The sequence below is a fragment of the Wolffia australiana genome, chromosome 6, assembly GCF_029677425.1.
Source record: "Wolffia australiana isolate 7733 chromosome 6, ASM2967742v1".
Taxonomy (NCBI): Eukaryota; Viridiplantae; Streptophyta; class Magnoliopsida; order Alismatales; family Araceae; genus Wolffia; species Wolffia australiana.
This window is the reverse complement of record NC_135840.1, coordinates 12,578,591-12,601,789: the sequence shown is the minus strand read 5'-3', so window position 1 is coordinate 12,601,789 and position 23,199 is coordinate 12,578,591. Positions and strand designations below refer to the sequence as shown.

The window sequence follows — 23,199 nt, the reverse complement described above, 5'->3', positions numbered from 1 at the left end:
CAAAGAGGTGATATCAGATTGATACCGTGGAAAGGAAGATAGAAGTACTTGGGAGATAGGTATATCCTCAATAGTGGAATCGAGGTGATGATCGGTAGAATGAGAAATATGCGGGAAAAATGAGGTGGTGGAATCAAGTTGTGATGGATAGGACGTGAAGTGTGCGGAATAATGAGGTAGTGAAGACGATGTATTCTGTGCATAGGACTTGGAGAATGACTCACTCCTATTATGAAATAAGAGTAGGCTACTGGTGAGACACAATACATGCGTGGGATCGGTTACTTCGAGCTAATGGACTGGGGGACCTCAATTCACTCATCCCTCAACCTTTGGAGCATAGAGCTTCAACCCTTTGACTTTACATCATCTAATCACCAACTAGACACTCTCCCCAATTTCAAATTGAACCCACATTGCTCAAAATCACATGTGTTCCACCTCTAACATGCTCATGATCGGCTCCAGGAGCTTAACTTCTCTACACATGTTCCCAAACCCATGGATGAAAAGTATGAATCATGTATATGGATGTTAATTATGGTTGTAAGCAAGTTCAATTCATGTAATATTCATCAAAATTAAATGCATAAGTCATCGTTTGCCATATAAAATGAATTAGCTCCCCTCCCCCTACTAGAACATGCATGGTCCTCAATGCATAACTAAGAAAATAATGAAAAGGAAAATTGAGGGAAAGAATGGCAAACAGTGGGGATGGACGTTGTGGCTCGTCGTTGAGATGATATATATAAAGATCCTGAATTAGTCGTGGCTGCATCATGCGTTATAATTGCTCCAGCTTAGTCAACATCCTGGTAAAAAAAACAAAAACACCACAACAAGACTGACAGAGGTTCCTCATGAACAAAATATTTGAAGTTAGAGCAATCAGGTTGAGGACTTTGGTCCTAAAATGTCAAGTTGTGGATAAATCTTCAAACCCGCTCCTCCTTATGGTAAGGTTGCATCCCTTGTTCCTCCATGTGGGCTCCACCTACTTGGTGTGACAGCTAAAGAAATAGGAAAAAAGACGTAAAGGAGAACTGGAAAAGGATCCCAATTCCCATTAAGAAAAGGAAAATAAATCAAACTAAAAGTGAATGAGCTGTTCAGCTTGGATACGCACAAACAGTCGGATAGACACCCCCCTATTGATGACATCACACGGGTATATTTATCCCCTGGATACTTTCATGGATAGGTCATCATCGGTGCATGCAATCACCGTAGTGTCTATATTACCTTCCAATTGGAAGTTAACTTTAGGAAAGCATGGAGTCGCACTACTTGGAATATTAGTGGATCAATTACATATCAATGGATGGCCGAGCAGACAAGCACCTCACGAGATCATTCCCCACACTCAGTCCTAGTGTGGATAGGCTTCTGGAGATTACATCCTCATCTTTTTACGTACACCGTGTTGGTGTCATTGGCCAACGATGTAGGAACATTTATATGTCTTGACAAAGACGTGCATCTGTTCAATCACCCTGGGTACACACGAGTTTGTGTAGAGATCAACCTACTACCTCTGATTCATCGTATTATCCTTATTAGAAATGGGGACGAGATGATCCACCAGCGTATTGTGTAGGAGAATCTACCACAATTCTGTACACATTACACTCTTTTGGGACGTACCATCCACACGTGTCGCTAAAAGACAATGCAGATCTCCTTGGGTCGAGCAAAGGTAAAAAGGTTATGCCACCCCCACGGACCTCGAACTCATTTGCCCTTTTAGACTTACCAGATTGACCCGAAACACGAGACTGATAATCTCAATTTTGGGATTTTAATTCATCGTTGGGAATTGATATTATTCAATAAAAATATTTTTAACCATACTTAAAAATATGTAGTTAGTGGTGAGTACGGATCGTCTCCATAGGGAACGATGATTAAGGAATTACTTTCTTATACTAGTGATGATTGAGGAAAAGATCGACGGAAATAAGATTTGAGGACATCGGCTTGTGATATCAATAAAAAATACATAATTTATAAGTTAAATTAACTTAAAGAGACTAGTGAGTGATTGTGATGGATATGACGATGAACGACGGTATGAAAGAGGATAGTGGTTGGATATGGAGTGGAACGTTGGCAAGGATGGAGAGACGATAAACGAGAGTGAAATGCGAGTGCAAGTTTGATGATAAATCCTAATAGTGATTGAAAGATAGTGACGAGAAAGAGACAATGTAAGGCCAAGACGCTTACCGTAGATCCTTATGTTCTGCTAGGATCACGGCAATTTACGAGTGCCGGTAAGCTCTCTTGCTTCTCCAATGCTTCTTCCACACACTCAAAACACCAAGAACAATCTTGATGGATCGCAAAACTTACTATCTTTCAGTCAGCCTATACAAGTAGGGAGCAAAATCAAGACGAATTTTATAATGATCCAGGCCTCTATTTATAGATCAGAGGATATGGATAGAAAAAGGAGGGGGAGACGAAGCAATGCTTAAAAATTCAGCTAAATCAGGGTAATAGATCAAAAGTTATGGCCGTTTGAAGTTGAAGAAATCCTAGCCATTGATATTTTCTCTCTCCTCATCATCATCATCGTTTTTCATTTTCGTTAAAGATTCCAATTGCTTCAGATTCTGTGTTGCATTGTATTCTTTTTTTATTGGTTAGTGGACGCGCGCACTTTGCATCGCTGCCATTAGAATCAGAAGAGAGAATGGTAAAGTGTAGTTTGTCCTTTTTCGCCTCAAGCTTCGCAGAATTTATTGCGAAAATAAGAATTTCTTATGTTTCGCTCGCCCATATCACCCTACGTAGAAACACATAAAAAACATAGCTGTTACTTTTGACTGCAATCATCGCTTCACGAATCAGGAAGGGATGATTACGTGTTAAAATGATTGGCTGACGCCAATCATTAACTCCGTTAATGATTGGTTGTTGCCAATCATTAAAATGACTTCTTATTCGTCGTCGTTCGACGAATCGAACAGCAACGCATGGCACACAAATAAACGGGCTTTTAAATAAATATAAAATATTTGAAAATGCATAGTAATTAAAATTAAAGCCCACAATAGACATACAAATATATATTTTGACTTAGAAAATTCATATCTTTCCTAATTTAATGCCAAAAAGTTCCATAAAATCAAATTCTGTCTCAACAATTGTATTCTTTTAGAATTTATGGTTAGAAAAATCACAACAATATAGAAAATTTTTAAAAATCATTCTAAAAATATATTTAATTATTTAAAGCTTGATAACATGCAAATATAAGTGATTTAATGCAAATAAATATGTAAATATGATCATATAAGGTACTAAAAAGACATGTTATCAGAGACTACACGGAGGTAGGGCAGAGACATTAGTGGACACATGTGGGGACACTATTGGACTTGCTCCCACGATCGAGGGAGGGGACGATGCCTCCATATATGCGAACTCATATACGGATACCCTACCACCTCCTGATTATCACTCATATACACCTCACACTCATCGCATAAATAACACCCGATCGAAGGTGCATCACGCGAGTCGATAGTTCTATGATTCCAAGTCTCATTTGGTATTGTCGAGGAATAGGCAACCCTCTTACCTAGTCTCATCTCCTGTCACCCATCAATAAGCACAAACTAGGAATAGTTGGGCTTATTAAACCAATGACTACCCCGGATGTCACACACTCCATTATGAGAAAAGTCAGAATGGATCTCGTCTATTGCCACTCCTTGAATAACATCTGGTTATTTTGGACACTAGATTATTCGTTGGGAGCTCCTTGAAGAAGGGACCCAATATGTCACATTTTTCGTTCAGTCCTCCCTGATGCCTTACATGCTCACGATAGTTTATGCATCGCATAGATAACACGAGCGAGAGGCCCTGTGGGAGGAACTTGTCCAGGATATACACACCCATACACATCATGTTGATCTCCCTTGGTTTATTGTGTGGGATTTCAACTGCGTACGAGCAGTCATTGAATGTCAAGGAAGCCAGCTGCCTAGGTTGAGATCTATGCAAACGTTCAACGATTTTCTTCATCATGATTTACTAGTGGAGTCTCCACTATAGGCGAGACATGGACGTGGTATATCACTCTGATCATTCACTAATTCTCCTTCTCCCGGACGCGGGTTTTCATATTTGCAGGTTGATGCCGGACGTCGTCAAGACGTCGTTCGGTCGACACCGAGGGTGACGGCTCGGTGTCGGATAAGGAACTCTATCAGACAACGACGTTCAGCGTCATCCGATAATGCTGATGGACAGGTATAAATGATGACGGAAATGAGTGAAGAGTCCTATGTGTAGTACACGCGAGAGCCGATATGCGGGGGTGTCGTTACAGAGATCCGACGGGGTCGCCTAGGGTAGGGTCAACCAGACCTTCCGAACCTCGCCCGAGAGGGTCGAGGGTGACTACGTTCCGAACGGGGATATCCCGCTTAGATGCTCACACTCGTCGGGCTCGCCCGACTCTTACCAGCCAGGTAAGACTCTCACAGAAATCGTCATCATTTTCACAACCTGTCTCACTCTCACCTACGTCTAACCCGAGCGTGGAGGAGGCAATACGAAAGTATACTGAAGAAAGTAAGAGACGTAACGAACAGAGAGATGGGGGTACCTTCGTCGCGCTGGCGACGGATATCATGTATCACTAAGATCCGGAGAATAGAAGCGTCGGGGCGGCGCGGATGGGTGGTGAGGGTGTATCCGTTGGTGGAGGGGTGATGCAAGGTGCTGGCAAGAGTGGACGCCTGGCGCACGGCTCGACAGGGCAGCAAGGGCAGTACCGGACGGAGCGGTGGTCAGGTACGGCATGGGCGCGGAGAGTGTTGGGCACGGCGTGGGGCGTGGCGAGGGCGCACGGTGTGTAGTGGCATCGGGTGCGGCGAGTACGCGGCGTAGAAGTGGCCCGAGCACACGGCAGGCGCCCTGCGTCGTGGGGCGTCGGCGGGCGTGGCGGTCGTTGCAACTTGGGTGCTGCTTGGTGCGGTGAGGCGTGATCACAGTCCGGGCGCAGGGCGGGCAGCGGCGGCTGTCCGCGGCTGTGGCGAGCGGGCTCCTCCCTCAGCGGCGTCAACTGCGGCCCGCAGGTGACGGGCAGAGGTGGCGCGTCGCGCGCGCGGGGGAAAGCTAGGCAACGTGCACAGAGTGGGGTGGCGTGCGATGTCGATAGGAAGGCAGCTGGGGGACCCGGCGGACGGTGGTGAAGCACGTCGTGCGGGGTTGTTCGGCGGGGCGGCAGAAAGACCGGGCGGACGGCGGCGAAGCGGATCGTGCGGGGACGTCCGGCGGGGCGGCAGAAAGGTTGGCGGACGGCGGCAAGGCTGGTCGGCGACGGCGACCCGGATGGCGGTGGCTGCAAATCCGACAGAGGGGCGACGACAGGTCGAGTGGCGACGGACAGGGCAGCGGCGGAGGAGCTGGCGTCGGGTCCTCTCTTCTCTTCCTTCTCCTCTCTCCCTTCTTCCTCTTCTTCTTTCTTCTTCTTCTTCTTTCTCTTCTTCCTTCTTCTTCTTCTTTCTTCTTCTTCCTCTCCTCATGAACGTGACTCCTTGACTTCCAAACGTTATGCTTCTTTTCAAAGGAAAATCAAGAGTGTCAAAAGAGGGTGCCCACCCCTTCTTCTTATAGGGGATAGGTGGATGGGCCCCTTGAAAACAAAACAACAAAATAAAGAAAAAGGAAGAAGGCTAAGGGCTAAGGCCCATTAGCGAGAGGGGAAGGTATCCTCATACGGGAACTTCCCCTCGCTACACACAGGTACGAAGAAAACTAAGAAAGCAGGAATCAAAAGCGGGAAATGTGAGCAGGTACGAGTCGAAGATGGCACGTCGTCACGCCGAATATTTGAACCCAGGGTTGCGCGTCATGGATGCGGCTCGTCGTGTCGGCTGGACACGTGTCGGTGGCAGGCTCGATGACGGTGCTGGCTCCTCGAGTGACGGCCCTGCGGTGTCAGACGGTGTCGCGCCATCACAGGCCATCTTTCTTATTTCAAGCTATGTGACTAGAACATGAAGCTTTTCAAAGCGTTGTGCGTCGCCACTAGCATGGCGTGATCTATACATCACTTATGGAGAACCTCGCTTACAGATTGAGGGGCCTTAAGTTCCACCAGAAATGGTGCAACAAACATGTATTTGGGACGTGCACGCACCGATCGAAGAGCTCAAGGCAAAGAACTACAAGATGCTGGGACAGACCAAGCGGGGTAGAAGACGCTTAGGCTTAGTGAACAGCTTGAGGATGCCATGTGATGATAGCAGATTTTCTATCGCTACAAATTGTGTATCCAATGGGTAAGACAAGGTGACAAAAATACATGTTTCTTTCATGACTCAATTTGTCACAAAGCTCGTTCCAATTATGAGACCTTATTAGGCATACATAATCATGACCCTGCCCAACTAGCGGTAGTTAGTGTCGCATACTATAATACACTCCTTGCTTCACAACTGACTACCGTGAATGAGGATTTTCTAGATTCTAACCCCCACTTGGTGATCGATCAGAAAAACGCCCTACTACGACCCTTCCTACGTGACCGAAGATCACGGAGGTGGTCTTCTCATTTAGTTAGAACAAGACCCTAGGACCAGATGTGTTTTCTACAGAGTTCTACATAGCATGTTGTGACATAGTAGGCACGAACTTGGTGCTTGCTATCAAGGAGATATTTATGCGTAAAATTCTACCTGAAATTGGAAATCCACTTTTTTGTGCTTATTCCAAAAGTGAACACTCCATTTTCTTTTAAATACTTTCACCCTATTAGTTTTTGTAATGTATGTTATTAAGTTGTATCAAAGATCATTATAGATCAACTTGAGATCTTCCTTGATAGACTTTTATCACCTAAACAGTGCAGTTTCATCAAGGGTTGACAGATCCAAGATAGTATCATGCTTGATCATGAGTTAGCCCAGTCACTAGACACTCATATTTGGGGCTTGAATGCCATCATCAAACTGGATATGGAGAAGGCTTTTGATCGAGTCGAATGGAGTTTCCTTAGTAAAGTGTTATATCTCTTTGGGTTCATTGATGCATTCATTGCTCTTTTGGATGCTTGAATTAGAGAGAATTACTTTTCTATTTTTGTGGATGTAAACTCCAATGGCTTTTTCACGGCCACGAGAGGTCTACGACAAGGTGATTCCATTTCACCGACCTTTTTTATATTGATGGAGGACACATGAGTGATCCCCCACGCTTTCATATAACCATATTTTAGGAAAAGAGGATGCCCAATCCTCTCGCACTCTCTTTTTGTAGATGATGTCATCTTTTTCCTCAATGGATCTAAAAAATCCATTGAATAACTTATGAGTGACCTCACTGCGTATGAGCGGGCGTCTAGCCAGCTTGTTATTGCCTCGAAGAGCAGTTTTATGGTCGGTCCATCCACCACTGTAAGCGCTCCTAGATTATCCAATACTATATCGGGTACTCAAGAGAACACCTCCCTTTTGATTATCTCATATGCCCTATCTTTCCTGGACCTGTTAGGCATCATTATTTTGTTGCTTTGCTGGCCAAGTAAAGAAAGAAACTAGATGGATGGAAACTTTATTTTCTATCCCTTGGGGGACGCATTCAGCTTATTCGACATGTTCTCATAAGCATCTCACTACATATCATTGCAGTCCACTCACTATTACTCACATTCCTCCACTCGGTGGAGCAGCTATACACACATTTTTTATGGTCCGATCACCTTGAGGGAGAGAGTCACCACCACTGGGTTTCTTGGGAGAAAGCTTGTTGGCCGACAAATAAGGGAGGTCTAGGGATCAGACGTCTTCATGGCATCCAAGACATGCTTTTGAAGAAACTCATTTGGTGTATGCATACCATGCACTCCCTATTGGTTAGTTTCATCTCAGCCAGATATGGAAAATGGTCACATAGAGATATGGATATAAGGGGTCATCACAGATTAGAAACTTGGCAACAACATTAGCTTGTCATGGCAAAGGTCACATGTTGGCATTTCTGCCATGGCGAGATAAGCACCTAGTATGAATCATGGCTTGGCGATGAGCCTTCAACCCACCAACCCCACTTTGCACCTCATCGATTGGGATTGACAGTAGCACAACTGCTCACTGGCAACATGTGCCACCTTTGGGAGCAACATGGCGTACCCTTAGACACATTATCCTTGATTCGAAGCATTAACAAGCTGTGGCTATCATGAGATGAGTCCAACTGTAGATAAGACACACTCACCATCTCATATCGCCCCTCACCCCGCAGCTCAGCCCTCACGTGTGATCTCCTTCACACTTGGGGCATTTCGATGACCCCTTGCCTCCATCACCATTCAGCTATAGCTTGTCCATTGGCACCCACCACCAATTGTCATCCTCAAGTTGAATGTGGATCGTGCGGAGAAAGGGAGCCCAAGGCCCGCCAAGGGAATAATTCTCTTTGCCTTTTCGTCTTTTTATTGTATCCAAACTAATAAAACAGTCGAGGCTACGTCGATTTGTGATGGTTTGCTCCTCTACGAGGCGCAAAAACCTTGCAATGTCGTTGTAGAATCGCACTCACAAGCGTTAGTAAACATGCTTTTGTGCAGGTACATACTCCCAATGGCGACTTCAGCAAGTATGAAAATTTTGTTATAAAGGCCTATATCTGGATGAAGAAATAAAAAAGATTCACAGCGGAAGACTTAAACGGAATCAAACGACATCGATAAAATCATGCAACGAAGTACCTTAGCACGGATCGCATCCGTGATTTCTTGGATTGAGTGAGACGAGTCAAATATTTTAGGTGTGTAGTCTTTAGATGTATCCACACGATCATCAATATGGTGAATCTCCTCCGTCTCATTGATGAGCCTGTTGTTTCTCCATCGTCGTCGTTACGCTGTTGTGATCGCATCGGGCATGGAGAGAGGGTGTGGGAAGCCTAGAGAAGAAGAAGAAGGCCTCTAAAAATTCTAGACTGGTGAATTTTGTTCATGGCCTTCCCAGTTTATACTGAGTGGGTATCTTTCGTAAAAACTCTCAAAATTAAGTATATCTTCTGACGTCCAAAAGACCATTTGCTTATGACCCTCTAGGCCCATGTATCAATCTAGTACACGAATCCAGCAACCCAATGATCTTTATTGGCCTTCCAAATTACTCAACTATATCAACATATAAATTAATTAATGTTGGATCGATCTATCCCAATTGATAGGTCGAGTCTCCAACAAGTGGGGTGCCAAGCTACACCTCATGTTCTAGAAGATATAAAGAAGTGTGTATCGACTCACTCATGGAACCTGTTCTTCATCGATTATTGTGCACGCATAATCCCTCATCCACTTGACGCTCCTTTTACGACTTAATGTATGGTCAACAATCAAACCCTAATCGATCATCAGAGTTGGTACTGATGCTTTTAGAAATCATCAGAGAATTCTTCTTTGATATTTCAATGCCTTAGCCAAGGACATCCTCGCATCGTCTTCCTTGAGATATCACCTCTTATACCAAGGGTGGACGATCCTATCTTCACCACTCAATCATCTTTATAAACTTCTTGATCTACCCACCTTAAGACCATTTGGAATCCCATGGTTAGAGACTCGTTGGCCATAGTTTAAGTACAATCGTCCATCCAAAAGAGATCTTTGGTGTTTAAAGTCTAAAGACCACTTTCATAATCGCAACGTAAATCAACCTAATTGACATTTTGGTATAATGCCATTCAGGGATTCATATGGATAAACTCTGTGAAGTCTTTCCACTAAAAAGCACCCACTATCTATCATTAGTGTCTCCACACTAATGGGTACGTGACCGGCCATACTCATCATGTAAGTGAGGCTAGATGTTGCTATTCTGTCAGGATACTTTGATGTCCTTCTCACGCATCTTTCGAATTGGAATGTTTAGAACATATGCTTAAAGACTAGTGATCTTTGTATTACGATCTCATCATAATTCACAAAGTCTGATCATACATGTATGGACTTGATTATAAGTATCACACGTGTAATATAAATAATATGTTCTATTAATGAACATACAACGAGATATAGAATGTGTGATTGGCTTGCCGGCCACATATATTTTCATTAGGCAGGACATCATACAATGCCACCCCTGTTTGATCATCATATGTCACCAGTTGCACGAGGCAACAAGACTGCGGATGCCCTTGCCAACCATGCAGTATGCACTCGAGACCCTTCTAATCTTTACTCCTCCTGGCAGAAACTTCCTTGGGTAGCTCGTGGTAGCCACCGCATTGAATGCCTTGGCTTGCTGGCTCTTCGCACGCGTCGCACCTTGTCAAAGGATAACCCCTGCAACTGGTGTATTGTGTGGAGCACTAGAGGCGAGAGCGCTTGCCCTCTCGCTTGACCGATGTAAACACCACGCACATCAACACAAACACCTATTAAAGGCGTAAAAAGCTATGGACAATCATTGCACCATCACAGCTAGACGAGGTCACGTCAGCACAAGTGACCTTCTCCGAGCACCTCCTAGGTATACTCATGTATGTTTTCTTTTACTACACTAAGGGTGTGGAAGAGTAGAATGCGAGTATAATTGGGATATTTATGCTTGTTCTACGCCTATAAACGCTGATAAACAATCCATTTCATATATAAAATCTCCCATGGGTGGCATTTAGGGTACAACTGGATTGGTCTAAGGGCACAAGTACAAGGTTGGACATACCCGACATAGTGTATTTTTCTATTAAAAAAAGAAAATCTTGAAGAACTTCTCACCATAAAGGCACTCTCCTTGGTTGATCGGAGAAAGAGATTGGGCTCTCAAAGCTGGGTGGCCTGGATGCTTGAAGTGAGTGCCCCTTCCCTATTTATATTTTACTTAAATTTTTTCTCAAAAACCCTGTTAAGCAAAATAAATCCACCAATGCGCTTATGACCTTATGCGTGTGACTGTCTAGGCTTATGTATCATTCTATTTACTAACTTTAGTGGCCCAATAACAACTATTGACCAACCTTATTAATTAACTATATCAACATAAAAATTAATTAACTAAGGATCATTTTAACCCAATTGATTGGTTAAGTTTCTATCCCGTGGGGTGCAAAGCTACACCTCGTGCTCTAGAGATACGATTTGTGTTAAACTCTTTCATGGAACCTTTACCGTCATCAATTACCATATATGTATAATCCATCATCCGTGCGAGACTCTCGAATGAATTAGGGAATGGTTTATTGTCAAACCTTAATCCTTCATTTGATTAGTACTGATGTATAGCGGGGATCATTAGAGAGCGCCTTGATGTTGAACGTCATCAACAAGCGTCGTCTGACGTGTAATTCACTAACATAAATGTAACGATGTGAGTGCAAAATGACCTAGATGGAGTGTCGGTGCAAGTTTGACTTATCAAAATTTGCCGATTCTAAGCTCTCGGGCGGCGACTAATGATGATGACGGTGACCTTCTAACTCTCATTGAAGCAACGATGACGAAGACGTCAAAAAAAATAATTTTTTAGGGCTCGCACATAATGGACGGGCTCGGCCCGTACCTAGGGAATTCACTCAACTTCGTAGTTTTCGATAGATAAAATCTTTCACCTAGTTCTAACGCGAGCGCGGTGGAGTGCAGCCAAAAATATACTGAAAGACGTAATATAACTGACGAACAAGGAGAACGATGTGCCTCGTCGAAGGCGGCATTCATTGTTGGTGTTTTCGTTGGGGCATAGGCTTGTGCAAACAGGAAGGCAAAGGCCTGCTGTTGTCAAGCACGGCTTTGGATTGACTGGCGGCGATGATGTGGTGCAGAAGCGAGAGGCCAAAGGTAGGAGGCGAGGATGAGTTGGAGGAGACATTCAGTGGCAAATTGGCTCAAGCAATCGGCTGGACTCAGCGAAGCGACCTACAATGGGTCGGCATGGGCAGAGTCAAACAGCAGACACGAGCGGCAGCAAATTGCACAACGACGGTTGCGAGTATGTGCAACAGTTGACGGGTAGCACAGCGACACACCGACTCAAGGGCAGTAGGTGTTGGGTGTGGGAAAGCAATCGATTGAGCAGATAGAGTGAAGGCGCATGAGACCCCAACGACGGCTCTAGTGGCATCCATAGGCATCTCTCCTCCACACGCGAGGCTGGCAATCGAGCAGGTCTAGAGCACTAGCGTTGGCGTAGAGGAGTGTCCGCGAGTTAGTGCTCTGTCCACTATAGAGAGCAGGGGATGCACTGGTCAGGAGCGCCGGCGGGTGTTCTAAGGGGAGCAGAGTTATTCAACCTCTGCAGAGACCCAACTGGGTGCCAAAGATGACGTAGGGAGTGCTTGCGCGGCAGAGTGTCATCGCGTGTTGACCCCAACCGTCGAGCGAGTGACGCTGCAACGTCGATAATTCTTCACTTCCATGCCACTAGCTGGTCAAAGCGTCGAGCAATATATGGATTGCACGGGCATGCCCCCCCATCGAGCAATCTAGTAGACACTGACATGCTAACAAAATTAATTTTAAAACATAATAAAAATAAAATAAAAAAGCACTACTCATAGTAGATTTAATCCACCTCAAGCACACAACACCTCGCTTGCATGTCTCTTCCTCTCTCTTTCTCCCTTTCGTCTTCTTCTTCACCCATCAGTCTTTTTTAGCTCTATTTATGGGTCATATTATCGTCAGATATTTTAATTGGGCCTACTGCATGACATCATATGACTGATGCGTGACTGATCAAATTATGTGAGCAAATCAGACTAATTTCCGATCAGGGACCGACCTAATCCAATTCAATCCCCGACCCCTTATTTCATTCAATACCTCCTTGATCAAGGCTTGGAGACATATGCCAAACAATGGAAGGATGGGATGAGACAGCATTTATGTTACTCACTTGTCATTGGGCTGGGAAGAAAAGATGACAACAATTGACGGATGATGACAAGGGTCGATATTGATGATGAATTATCATCTGTCTAGGAGCATTAATCTTGGTTACATAAATAATTAATGATGCTGGATTAGGTTCTAACCCAATGATGGGACGGGATGGGACATCATATATGCCAGTCATCAATCACAGTGGACATGCAGAACAGATTACGAAACAGATGGTAGATGACACAAGTGAATGAACCGGACATAGGGATGATGGATCATCATCTGTCCCAAATCGTGAATATTGGTTATTAAAATAATTAATGAAATCGGATTAGGTCCTAACCCAAGGATGTTACAAGACAGGACATCATATAAGTCAGTCATCAATCACTGGGGACAGAAAAAAATGACAGAACGGCTTATACATCGTCATCCGTCCAGCAACATTAATCATGGTCACATAAATAATTAATGAGGCAGGGACAGAACATATATCATTGGTAAACCTATTGAAAGTCACCAGTACAAAATAACGGATGACGGCAAGAGACGGAATAGATGATGGATAGTCATCCGTCCAGCAGCATTAATCATGGTCTCATTAATAGTTAATGAGGCGGGAACAAGACAGCATTTAGATCATCTGTCACTACACAATAGTGAGAGACGGAAGAGACGGATAACGGATGACGTCAAGAGACGGAACGGATGTTGGGTCGTCATCCGTCCAACAGCATTAATATTGGTTAAATAAATAATTAATGAACCCGGGTTAACGTAACCCAAGGTCGGGTTAAATGGTAACCCGAGTTAGTGCGAGGTTCGGGACAGGTCAATAGATAATTCGGCCCAACTACCAATTGAGGAATATTCGTGGCTGCGATCCTCTTTCGTGGATTAGGGTTAGGGTTTGATTTCCGGCCTCAAGAAATCGGCCGATCGAGGATTCTGACTTCTTATTTTCGGTGCTTATAGTCAAGATCTGATAATCTGCGAGGTGATCGGTGCATGGAGATGGAGTTTTTCACTGAATTTCCGCATGTGCAAGTGGATCGCCTTCCGAGGAAGCGCGCGAGGATGGCCTGGGACGTCCAGCCTCCGTTTAAGGTATTGTTCTTCACGTGATCTTCGATATTTGGGGTGTGGTCTTTTTTTTTCTTCTTTTCTTATCGTACTAATTCTTTAGATCTATCTTTGTTTTCTTAGTTCAACAGGTTAGATGAGGTACGTACTTTTTATGTTCGTTCCGGTTTATTTTGATAATATTCGGATCGGACGACGATTCCGTCGATCTGTTGATTTGCGAAGTTTAATAGTCTGAAACTAGATCTGTGGCCTTTGTTCAGTTTTTCTATGCAGTACACGGTTTGTTCATCTTTGATCTGACTTTTGAAGGTGTTTTTTTTATAATTTTAGCATGTTTTTTGTCCAGTTTTCTTGATTTGACCGTCAATTTTTTGACATAACCGATGCTGCCATGGATGTTGCCAGAAGAAGCGATGGGGGGTGATTGATTCTCTTTGTTGAGTGGGAAAATTAAATGAATGGTTGTGTGTAGGCTCAACTAGGGTTATCCTGTGGACAAGAAGTGGGAGATGAGTCAAGCCTTTTATCTTCAAGTGTGAATACCAAGGACTTGGCCCAAAACGGTTCTCCCCCCTGGCGAGAGGATGACAAAGATGGGCATTACATGTTTGCGGTTGGAGAGAATTTAACCTCTCGCTGTAATTACACTTGCTAATTGCCACCCAGCTCTTATTTTTCCTCTTTTTTATCACCCCTTTCTCGGTTTTTTTCCTATCAATTAAGTTCTTTGATGAACAGTCAACTAAATTCATACCGTAATCTCAGTTTTATCAGACGAGCGGATTTCTTTGGCGCTTTACCCATTTGTTTTTTAATCACTGATTAGCGTGTATTGGCCTTGTCTACAAATTTCGCAGATAAAATCTACAGCAAAATGGGCGAAGGTCAGTGGCTCAACGGCATAGTTGATAATAAATTATAATCTACATTAATTGTTCTCATTCGGCGATCGAAACTTCTTTTTTTAGGTACATTTGGCCAAGTTCTTGAATGCTGGGACAGAGAAAAGAAGGAGATGGTCGCCATTAAAGTGATTCGCGGGGTAGAAAAATACAGAGATGCGGCCATGATCGAGATCGACGTTCTCCAGCAGCTGACCAAGAACGATGGGAGCAACCAGTAAGTTAATTAGCCTTTTAATCCTCTCTAATTACACATTCCACCGTTTTTAAATAATTTTTTTTGCAGTTGTGTGGAAATGAGGAACTGGTTTGACTATCGTAACCATATTTGTATTGTAAGTATGAGAGGAGCTGTGGTCATTTTATTCTTTTTTCAAAAATTCGCGAATTCGGAAGATAAATCCGAATACGTGGACAGGTGTTTGAGAAGCTCGGACCCAGCTTGTATGATTTTCTCCGCAAAAACAATTACCGCCCCTTTCCCGTCGATCTAGTCCGTGATCTCGGACGGCAGCTCTTGGAATCTGTAGCATGTCTGTCAATTTTGTTAATCCCCTTTTTTTCCCTCTCTAACAGCTAATATTTAGCCTCAGCATCTGACTTTAATCTTCAATTATTCAGTCATGCATGATTTGCGGATGATTCATACGGATCTGAAGCCGGAGAATATTCTCCTCGTCTCGTCCGACTACGTTAAGATGCCCGATTCGAAGGTAATTTGTCAATTAAATTACCTGTCTCGTCGTCGCCAGGGGTTTAATTTGTTAATTTGAAAATTGGGGCAGAAGAGAGATGGGTTTAAGCGGGTGCCCAAGTCGAGCGTGATCAAGGTGATCGACTTCGGCAGCACGACATATGAACACCACGACCGCAGCTATGTTGTCTCCACCCGCCATTACCGTGCCCCGGAGGTCATCCTTGGTACGTTCCGCCACGCCCGTTCTGCCTCGTAGCCCGTACAAAGGCTCTCTTGAAGGACGAACACATGCTTTTTCATTTTTGGCAGGCCTCGGGTGGAGCTATCCGTGTGATATATGGAGCGTGGGGTGCATCCTGGTCGAGCTCTGCTCGGTGAGTGTCGTTCAACTCTGCTCGGTCATTAGGGATGGTCTTGTGGTGACGACAAACGTCATCCATCACCAGTCACGTCATTCATCACGTCATTCGTCACGGTGACAGAGACCCGAGACGGGTAAAGTGACGGTGACGGAGGGTGTCGGACGTGTGACGTGATGGGACGGATGTCACGGATGACGCTGGTGATGAAAATTTTAAAGCATGAGGAAAGTGGACATTTAAAAAAGTTTAAAAATTATTAAAACAATTAGAGGTACATTATAGTGTATTATTTAATTGCAGATCATATATTTCTGTCACCGGTGTCAAACAGGATGAAGACGGGACGATGTAGTCTGTGATGCAAATGTGACTGATTTTTCTTAAACCCTAGGATGTGTGACCAGACGGGAGACGTGACTAACTTCATGCCCCTGTCGTCACCGCACGTCATCGGTTCTGTTACGTCCCAGACGTGCCCAATAAAGTCAGAAAATAACCCAAAAAGTTAACCCAAAAAAATGTGTTTCAACATGTTTTGAATTATTCACCCACATGAGTCTAACATTTAACGTCAGAATTTTTTTATAAATAACGGACCAAAAACTAGCCATATCTGTATATCTGCTGACGTGGCTCCGACGTGGCAGGGGAAGGCTCTGTTCCAGACTCACGAGAATCTCGAGCACCTGGCCATGATGGAGCGCGTGCTCGGCCCCATTCCCTCTCACATGTTGCGGACCGCAGAGTAATTTTACTTTTTATTAAAAAAATCAATTATTTTCACTTTCCCTCTGTCCGAAAAATAATTAATTAATTTTTCCACGCTGGCAGCCGGCACGCGGACAAATACCTGAGAAGAGGTCGCGTGGACTGGCCCGAGGGCGCGAGCTCCCGGGAGAGCATCCGAGCCGTCCAGAGACTGCCACGTCTGCAGGTAATCTCCAGATCCCTCCACGTGGCGGCTTTAAAAAAGCTGATCTCCCCTGACTGTTTACTTCTTATTGGGCCCAGAACCTGGTAATGGACCTAGTGGACCACTCGGCGGGGGACCTGATCGACCTGCTATTGGGCCTCCTCTGCCACGACCCATCCCGAAGACTAACCGCACGTGCCGCCCTCCGCCACCCCCTCTTCTCCCGCCACGACCCCCACCGCCGCCGCAGTCGCTAAACGCCAAACAAACCCGTGTACAAAACCCCGATCAATTCATCAATCAAATCAAATCACCGATTCAATCCCGACCGTCCGTTTAAATCCGATCAGTAGTATGAAAGCTATAAAAGCCCCCTCGATTTTGAAAGTTAGTTACGACGTAGAGAGAGAGAGAGAGAGATGGGGTTCCCGACGGTGCTGGTGGCGCTGGTGGTCTGCGTGGGGCTGCTCTGCCTCTACCAGGGCGGGCCGACGGCGGAGGATGACGGCGACGACGGCGGCGTTCTCCGGCGGAGCTCGGCGGCGCCGCCGGTGGCTGGCTTGAGATCGCTGCCGGTGTGCGACGCGAGGTTGACGGAGGTGATTCCTTGCTTGGACAGGGAGCTGATCTACCAGCTGAAGCTGAAGCTGAGGTTGGAGGTGATGGAGCACTACGAGCGGCGTTGCCCTGCTCAGGAGCGGCGGATGAACTGTTTGGTGGCGCCGCCGCGCGGGTATCGGATTCCGGTGAGGTGGCCGGGCAGTCGGGATGAGGTTTGGAAGGCGAATATACCGCACACGCACTTGGCGGATGAGAAGTCGGATCAGAACTGGATGGTCGTTCGCGGGGAGAAGATTAGTTTTCCCGGTGGCGGCACGCATTTTCATCGCGGGGCGGATAAGTACATCGCCGCGCTCGCCAAGGCACTCTCTTGATTCTTGTTCGTTGATTCGTTGCTGTCGGATTCGTTGTTATCGGCTTTTTCTTGTTCTCTTTGTTTTGTTTTTCTTCGATCTGTCATTATTATCGTTATCTTTTTTTTTTGTTAATGTTTCTCGTTCATCTTTATTTATGATCTTCATCATTAGCATTTTTTTCATGAAGGTTTGTCTTCTTCGTGATCACTATGATAATCATCTGTTCATCATCATTGTCGGCATCTACTTGATCTTCTTCATTTTTTCTTCTTCGTCTTGATATGTTACCATCATCATATTATCCTTCCTTTCATCTTGATATGTTACCATCATCGTCTTCCTTTCATGTTTCTGCTTCAATATGACATCATCAACATCGTCATCTTTTCCTTCCATTTCCTTCATCTTTATTTATGATCTTCATCATCAGCATTTTCTTCTTGTTGGGTTGTCTTCTTCGTGATCATTATGATAATCATCCGTTCATCATCATCATCAGTTCATCATCATTGTCGGCATCTACTTAATCTTCTTCATTTTTTCTTCTTTATCTTGGTATGTTATCATCTTCATATTTTCCTTCGTCTTCCTTTCATGTTCCTCCTTCAATATGACATCATCATCATCTTTTCCTTCCATTTCCTTTCATTATTTTCCTTCATCTTGATATGTCATCATCATCATCTTTACCTTTGATTGCCTTTCATTTTTCTCCTTCATCTTGATATGTCATCATCATCATCTTTTCCTCCTATTCCCATTCATGTTTTTTCATCTCTCATCATCTTCCCTATACATCTTTATCCATATCACATCATCTTCTTCATGCTTGTTTCCTCTACCTCTGGCTGGGCAGATGCTAGGATTCCCTGGTGGGGACCTGAGCAACGAGGGGCGTATTAGGACGGTGCTGGACGTCGGATGCGGGGTGGCCAGCTTCGGCGCCTACCTCCTTGCTCTCGGCGCCATCACCATGTCCCTCGCCCCCAACGATGTCCACCAGAACCAGATCCAATTCGCTCTCGAGAGGGGCGTACCCGCCGCCCTCGGCGTCCTCGGCACGAAGCGTCTCCCATTTCCTAGCCACTCCTTCGACCTTGCCCACTGCTCCCGCTGCCGCATCGACTGGCTTCAGCGAGACGGCATCCTCCTCCTCGAGCTCGACCGCCTTCTCCGGCCCGGCGGATTCTTCGTCCTCTCCTCCCCTGAGGCCTATGCACAGGACCCAGACAACCGCAGGATCTGGTCCCATCTCACTGATCTTCTAAAGAGAATGTGCTGGCGGATTGCGGCGAAGAAGGACCAATCTGTCATCTGGATCAAACCAAGGAGTAATCGTTGCTACAGGGAGAGGGCGCCGGACACGCGGCCTCTGATCTGCGGTGACGATGTGGAGGATCCTGATGCTGCTTGGAATGTGCCACTTCGAGGCTGCATCTCGCCGTATCCTCAGAGTATGCTAGATTTCTTTCTGCCTTGATCATCCAATCAAATTCATTTTAATCCCCTTAATTTCAACTAGCTATTTTTTCGTTTGAATTTCCTTGATTATCCTTTCTTTTCCTTTGACCTGATGCCGTCGTTTGGGGCCCAGGTCATCACCATTGTCATCATCATCGCCATCATTATCTTTATTTCCTACATCGTTTACATCATCGTCTTCATCTTCAAATTCATCATCATCATCTTCGCCACTCTCTTTATCACCATGATGATCAAATTTGTTCGCCACACTCTTCATTACCATCATCATTATCTTCTTCGCCACCCTCTTCATCACCGCCATCATCATCGTCTTCTTCGTCACTCTCCTCATCACCATCATCATCATCTTCTTCGTCACCCTCTTCATCATCATCTTCAACTTAATAGCCATAGTAATCACCCTCTCCTTCTCGTTGTTTGCTCGGACGCAGTTCTGGACGGCAAGAATGACAGCGGACTGGCTCCTTGGCCAAGAAGGCTTTCCTCTCCTCCTCCTCGGTTGGAAGAAATTGGAATTAGTGCCGAGGCATTCAAAGAGGATACCGTACGTATGATTGGTTCTTCTCTAGTCTTACAATGTTCTTCCGTTACACACATCTTGTTCATCCTCATCTACAGGAGATTTGGCGCGTGCGGGTGGCACAGTATTGGAAACAGATGAGATCTGCAATCGATAAACACACTATCAGAAATGTCATGGACATGAGATCAAACATTGGGGGTTTTGCGGCTGCACTTGCATCCAAGGACGTATGGGTTATGAATGTCGTCCCTGTCGAAGAATCCAGCAAACTTAAGATAATTTATGACAGAGGCTTAATCGGATCTCTTCATGACTGGTATGCTTCCTCAATCTTGCGATCTTCCGCAAAGCATGATTTACCTGAGCCTTGAACATCTTCTTACTGTTTAATTTCTTTAGTTATATCATCTTGCATTAAATTCTTTGGCATGAATCATACAAATTAGTTCGTTGAAGTAGTTTATTTATGACGGAGGCTTAATCGGATCTCTTCATGACTGGTATGCTTCCTCAATCTCGCGATCTTCCGCAAAGCATGATTTACCCGAGCCTTGAACATCTTCTTACTGTTTAATTTCTTTAGTTATATCATCTTGCATTGAATTCTTTGGCATGAATCATACAAATTAGTCCATTGAAGTAGTTTGATCATGAGAATTAGTACTTTAAGTCAACATCTTGTAACTTTGTTCTTGAAAGTAATGGGCCCCCTCAAAGGAAAACTTATCCTATTCAGTCCCATCCTAAATTATCTCATCATTTTATTTGTGGTAGACTTGGCGTCTACACATAATTAATCCCTGAACTTAATTGAAAGATCTAAATCCCATAGATATCGTAATTGATCCACTTTAATGAGATCTTATAATCTACGATAATACATATTATTGTCTGTTGGGTAATTCAAATTCGACGTGTTAGCAAATATAGAGATCTCAATGTAGTTCCCAGCTATTTCACCAATTCTGGCGAGTTCTCATTAATTACTAAAGTATAAATAAATGCCAAAAAGAGATAATTCAATCCTCATTCTTGTGTTGTTATGAGATCTATTTCGACTATGGTTATTATTTAAATGTCCTAATTCCCATGCATTTTGCCTGTTCTGTCAGAATTATTGTCTGCTGCCTCGTCATCAATCTGAAAAATGTAAATAATCTCTGATAAGTCGAAGGATTCCATATTTTTGCATTGTTGCGAACCAATTCTTGTCTGGATTTCTCAACGGATATGTGACAGGTGTGAATCGTTCTCGACGTATCCGAGAACTTATGATCTCCTCCATGCTTGGTGGGTGTTCTCCGGGATCAGATCAGAAAGCTGCGGGATGGAAGATCTGCTGATCGAGATGGATCGGATCATCCGGCCATTGGGGTTCATCATCATCAGGGATGATCCAACAGTGATAACCTTGGCCGAGAGTTTTCTTACGGCGCTGCGCTGGGACGGTTGGTCTTCGACAGTGCCCCAGACCGACGCTCTCTCCGACAGAGAAGAGAAGGTCCTCATTGCGAGAAAAAGATTCTGGCGTGAAGAAGAATCTGACCTGAGGTTTTAAATCTTTTACCCTCTTCCCTTCTGTCTCTTTCTCTCTTATCAGTCTTAAATTAAAATCTTTCCTCTCTTTCACTCTCTATTTGAAATCTAAATCTTTCCCATCTCTCTCTCTCCCTCTTCCTCTACAATCTAGCTCTTTCCTTTCTCTCTGTAAATTTTGCCAGTCATAAAGTCTTTCTACTCTTTCTCTCTCCCTCCCTCTCTATCTCTCTCTCTCTCCCTAGTTCTCTGTCTAAATCTTTCTTCATTTTCTCTCCCTATCTCTATTTGAAATCTAAATATTTCCCATCTCTCTCTCTCCCTCTTCCTCTCCACAATCCAGCTCTTTCCTTTCTCTCTGTAAATTTTGCCAAGTCATAAAGTCTTTCTACTCTTTCTCTCTCCCTCCCTCTCTATCTCTCTCTCTTCCTAGTTCTCTGTCTAAATCTTTTTTCACTTTCTCTCCCTATCTCTCTCCCTCTCTCTAAATCTTTCCTCATCTGAATGTGTCACTCCCCAAACCCGATATTTCGGGTTAAGGGGGTTGACCGTGTACCTACACGGCAGGCGCAATTTTGATTTCATTTGTTTTAGGATCCTTATGTCTTTTGATTATATATGATTGTGGGTTCACTTGAGCCAGTCTTTGTGTCTATTTAAAAGCTTCTTTGCTTCAATTTTTATAGATAATATGTCTTGGGGTTCTTTGGAGTTTTTCTTTCAATTTAGAGTTTCTCTCTCTTCTTTATCTCTCTCTGTTGGAGTGAAGATGTTCTCTTGATGCTGACAATGGTGCATTGAGTATTCTCCTTGCGTTGGTTCGTTGGTGTTCTGTTAGTGATTATGATGCGAGGGCGTGATAAGGCTGACGACGATGCCTTGGATATTCTCCGTAGTTGATTTTTTGCTAATCCTCATTAACTTCTAAATTTGGTCATCTCCAATACGCTATGAACTTGCATTATTTCTTGGTATTATATTTAGAGATTGAGCAGCAAAAGATGAAAGATATATTGATTGAAAATGGTTTTATTGAGTATGGCTTGTCTAAAAAGTGGAAGATGATCATCCTGTTGATTTGTTTTCTGGAGAAGTATGAGTACCTTGTGATTAATATGCTTTTTTGGACAGATATATTAAGTCTTGTCGAAGTAATTTCTAATATGATAGAGTTTGTCCAGAGATGATATGCATTTGATGGTAGTCAGAGTCAAGGTTTGTTTGTGAATGGGGGTCAAAAGAGAGGATGGTTGAACGCAAGGGACAAGTCTTGGGAGGAGAAGAATGATTGGTCCAGGTCGAGGGGCGACTGCTTAGAAAACCAAAAATATCTTTAGTGTCTTAGAAATGGTCCTTTGGGATGTATTGTTTGAAGCTCAAGGGCAGTGAGGTTGTTGGAGAATTAAGTTCATCTAACATTGCAAGGGTTTCTGTGCGGGCGTGGTCGGAGGAATGATATGATTGCCGGTGTGAGGCCCCTGCTCACTGCGTGCTGCGAGGTGTGGGCGGGGACGAGGGGCCTGGTGTGCGGGCATTGTCGGAGGAATGCAAGATAAATACCCATGTAAATGATTGTCGGAGGCTCGAGTCATGTATTCGCTGGGTGCTTATGTTAAGATTCCGAATCTTAACCCACCAAAAAGTAGTATGACAGATACATTGCTTCATCTCTTGATGTAACAAGAATTCACGTTTCAATTCGATGGTCAAGAAGTGGACAGTTCGATGACTCAATTCAAGCTTACACAACCAAAACAAGAATAGATGGAGGTAAGGGCAGATCTGACGAGTAACTGCCCTGAATATGGCGAATAAGCTGGCCCGAATCGGCGATGCAGCAGGCGGGAAGAATCTCCGACGCTCCAGATAACTCTAGACTTTCTTGATACCCCCTTTCTCAGATCCTTATCCTCTATTTACAGCCT

The 23,199-nt window shown here is 44.3% G+C and overlaps 2 protein-coding genes across 4 annotated transcripts; both read left to right on the top strand.

The window, feature by feature from the left end:
- The first annotated feature begins 13,712 nt into the window (after nucleotides 1-13,712).
- On the top strand, nucleotides 13,713-17,138 carry LOC144704924 (LAMMER-type protein kinase AFC2). 3 transcript variants are annotated; one of them, XM_078577510.1, is made up of 12 exons: nucleotides 13,713-13,960; nucleotides 14,412-14,577; nucleotides 14,797-14,823; nucleotides 14,908-15,058; nucleotides 15,128-15,176; nucleotides 15,260-15,374; nucleotides 15,463-15,554; nucleotides 15,630-15,762; nucleotides 15,848-15,912; nucleotides 16,548-16,645; nucleotides 16,732-16,834; nucleotides 16,912-17,138. In XM_078577510.1, exons 1-12 carry the CDS (start codon nucleotides 13,862-13,864, stop codon nucleotides 17,068-17,070), a joined length of 1,257 nt encoding a protein of 418 aa, XP_078433636.1. In that variant the 5' UTR covers nucleotides 13,713-13,861; the 3' UTR covers nucleotides 17,071-17,138. The 3 variants fall into 3 exon arrangements, with proteins under 3 accessions (XP_078433636.1, XP_078433635.1, XP_078433638.1); XM_078577509.1 differs by having other exon boundaries at nucleotides 15,627-15,762; XM_078577512.1 differs by lacking the exon at nucleotides 14,412-14,577 and having other exon boundaries at nucleotides 13,750-13,960; nucleotides 15,627-15,762.
- A 54-nt stretch (nucleotides 17,139-17,192) lies between these two features.
- LOC144704923 (putative methyltransferase PMT9) lies at nucleotides 17,193-21,951 on the top strand. Its single transcript, XM_078577508.1, has 5 exons — nucleotides 17,193-17,736; nucleotides 18,587-19,184; nucleotides 19,647-19,759; nucleotides 19,834-20,054; nucleotides 20,978-21,951. The coding sequence occupies exons 1-5, from the start codon at nucleotides 17,233-17,235 to the stop codon at nucleotides 21,294-21,296; spliced, it is 1,755 nt and encodes a 584-aa protein (XP_078433634.1). The 5' UTR covers nucleotides 17,193-17,232; the 3' UTR covers nucleotides 21,297-21,951.
- The last annotated feature ends 1,248 nt before the right edge of the window (nucleotides 21,952-23,199 follow it).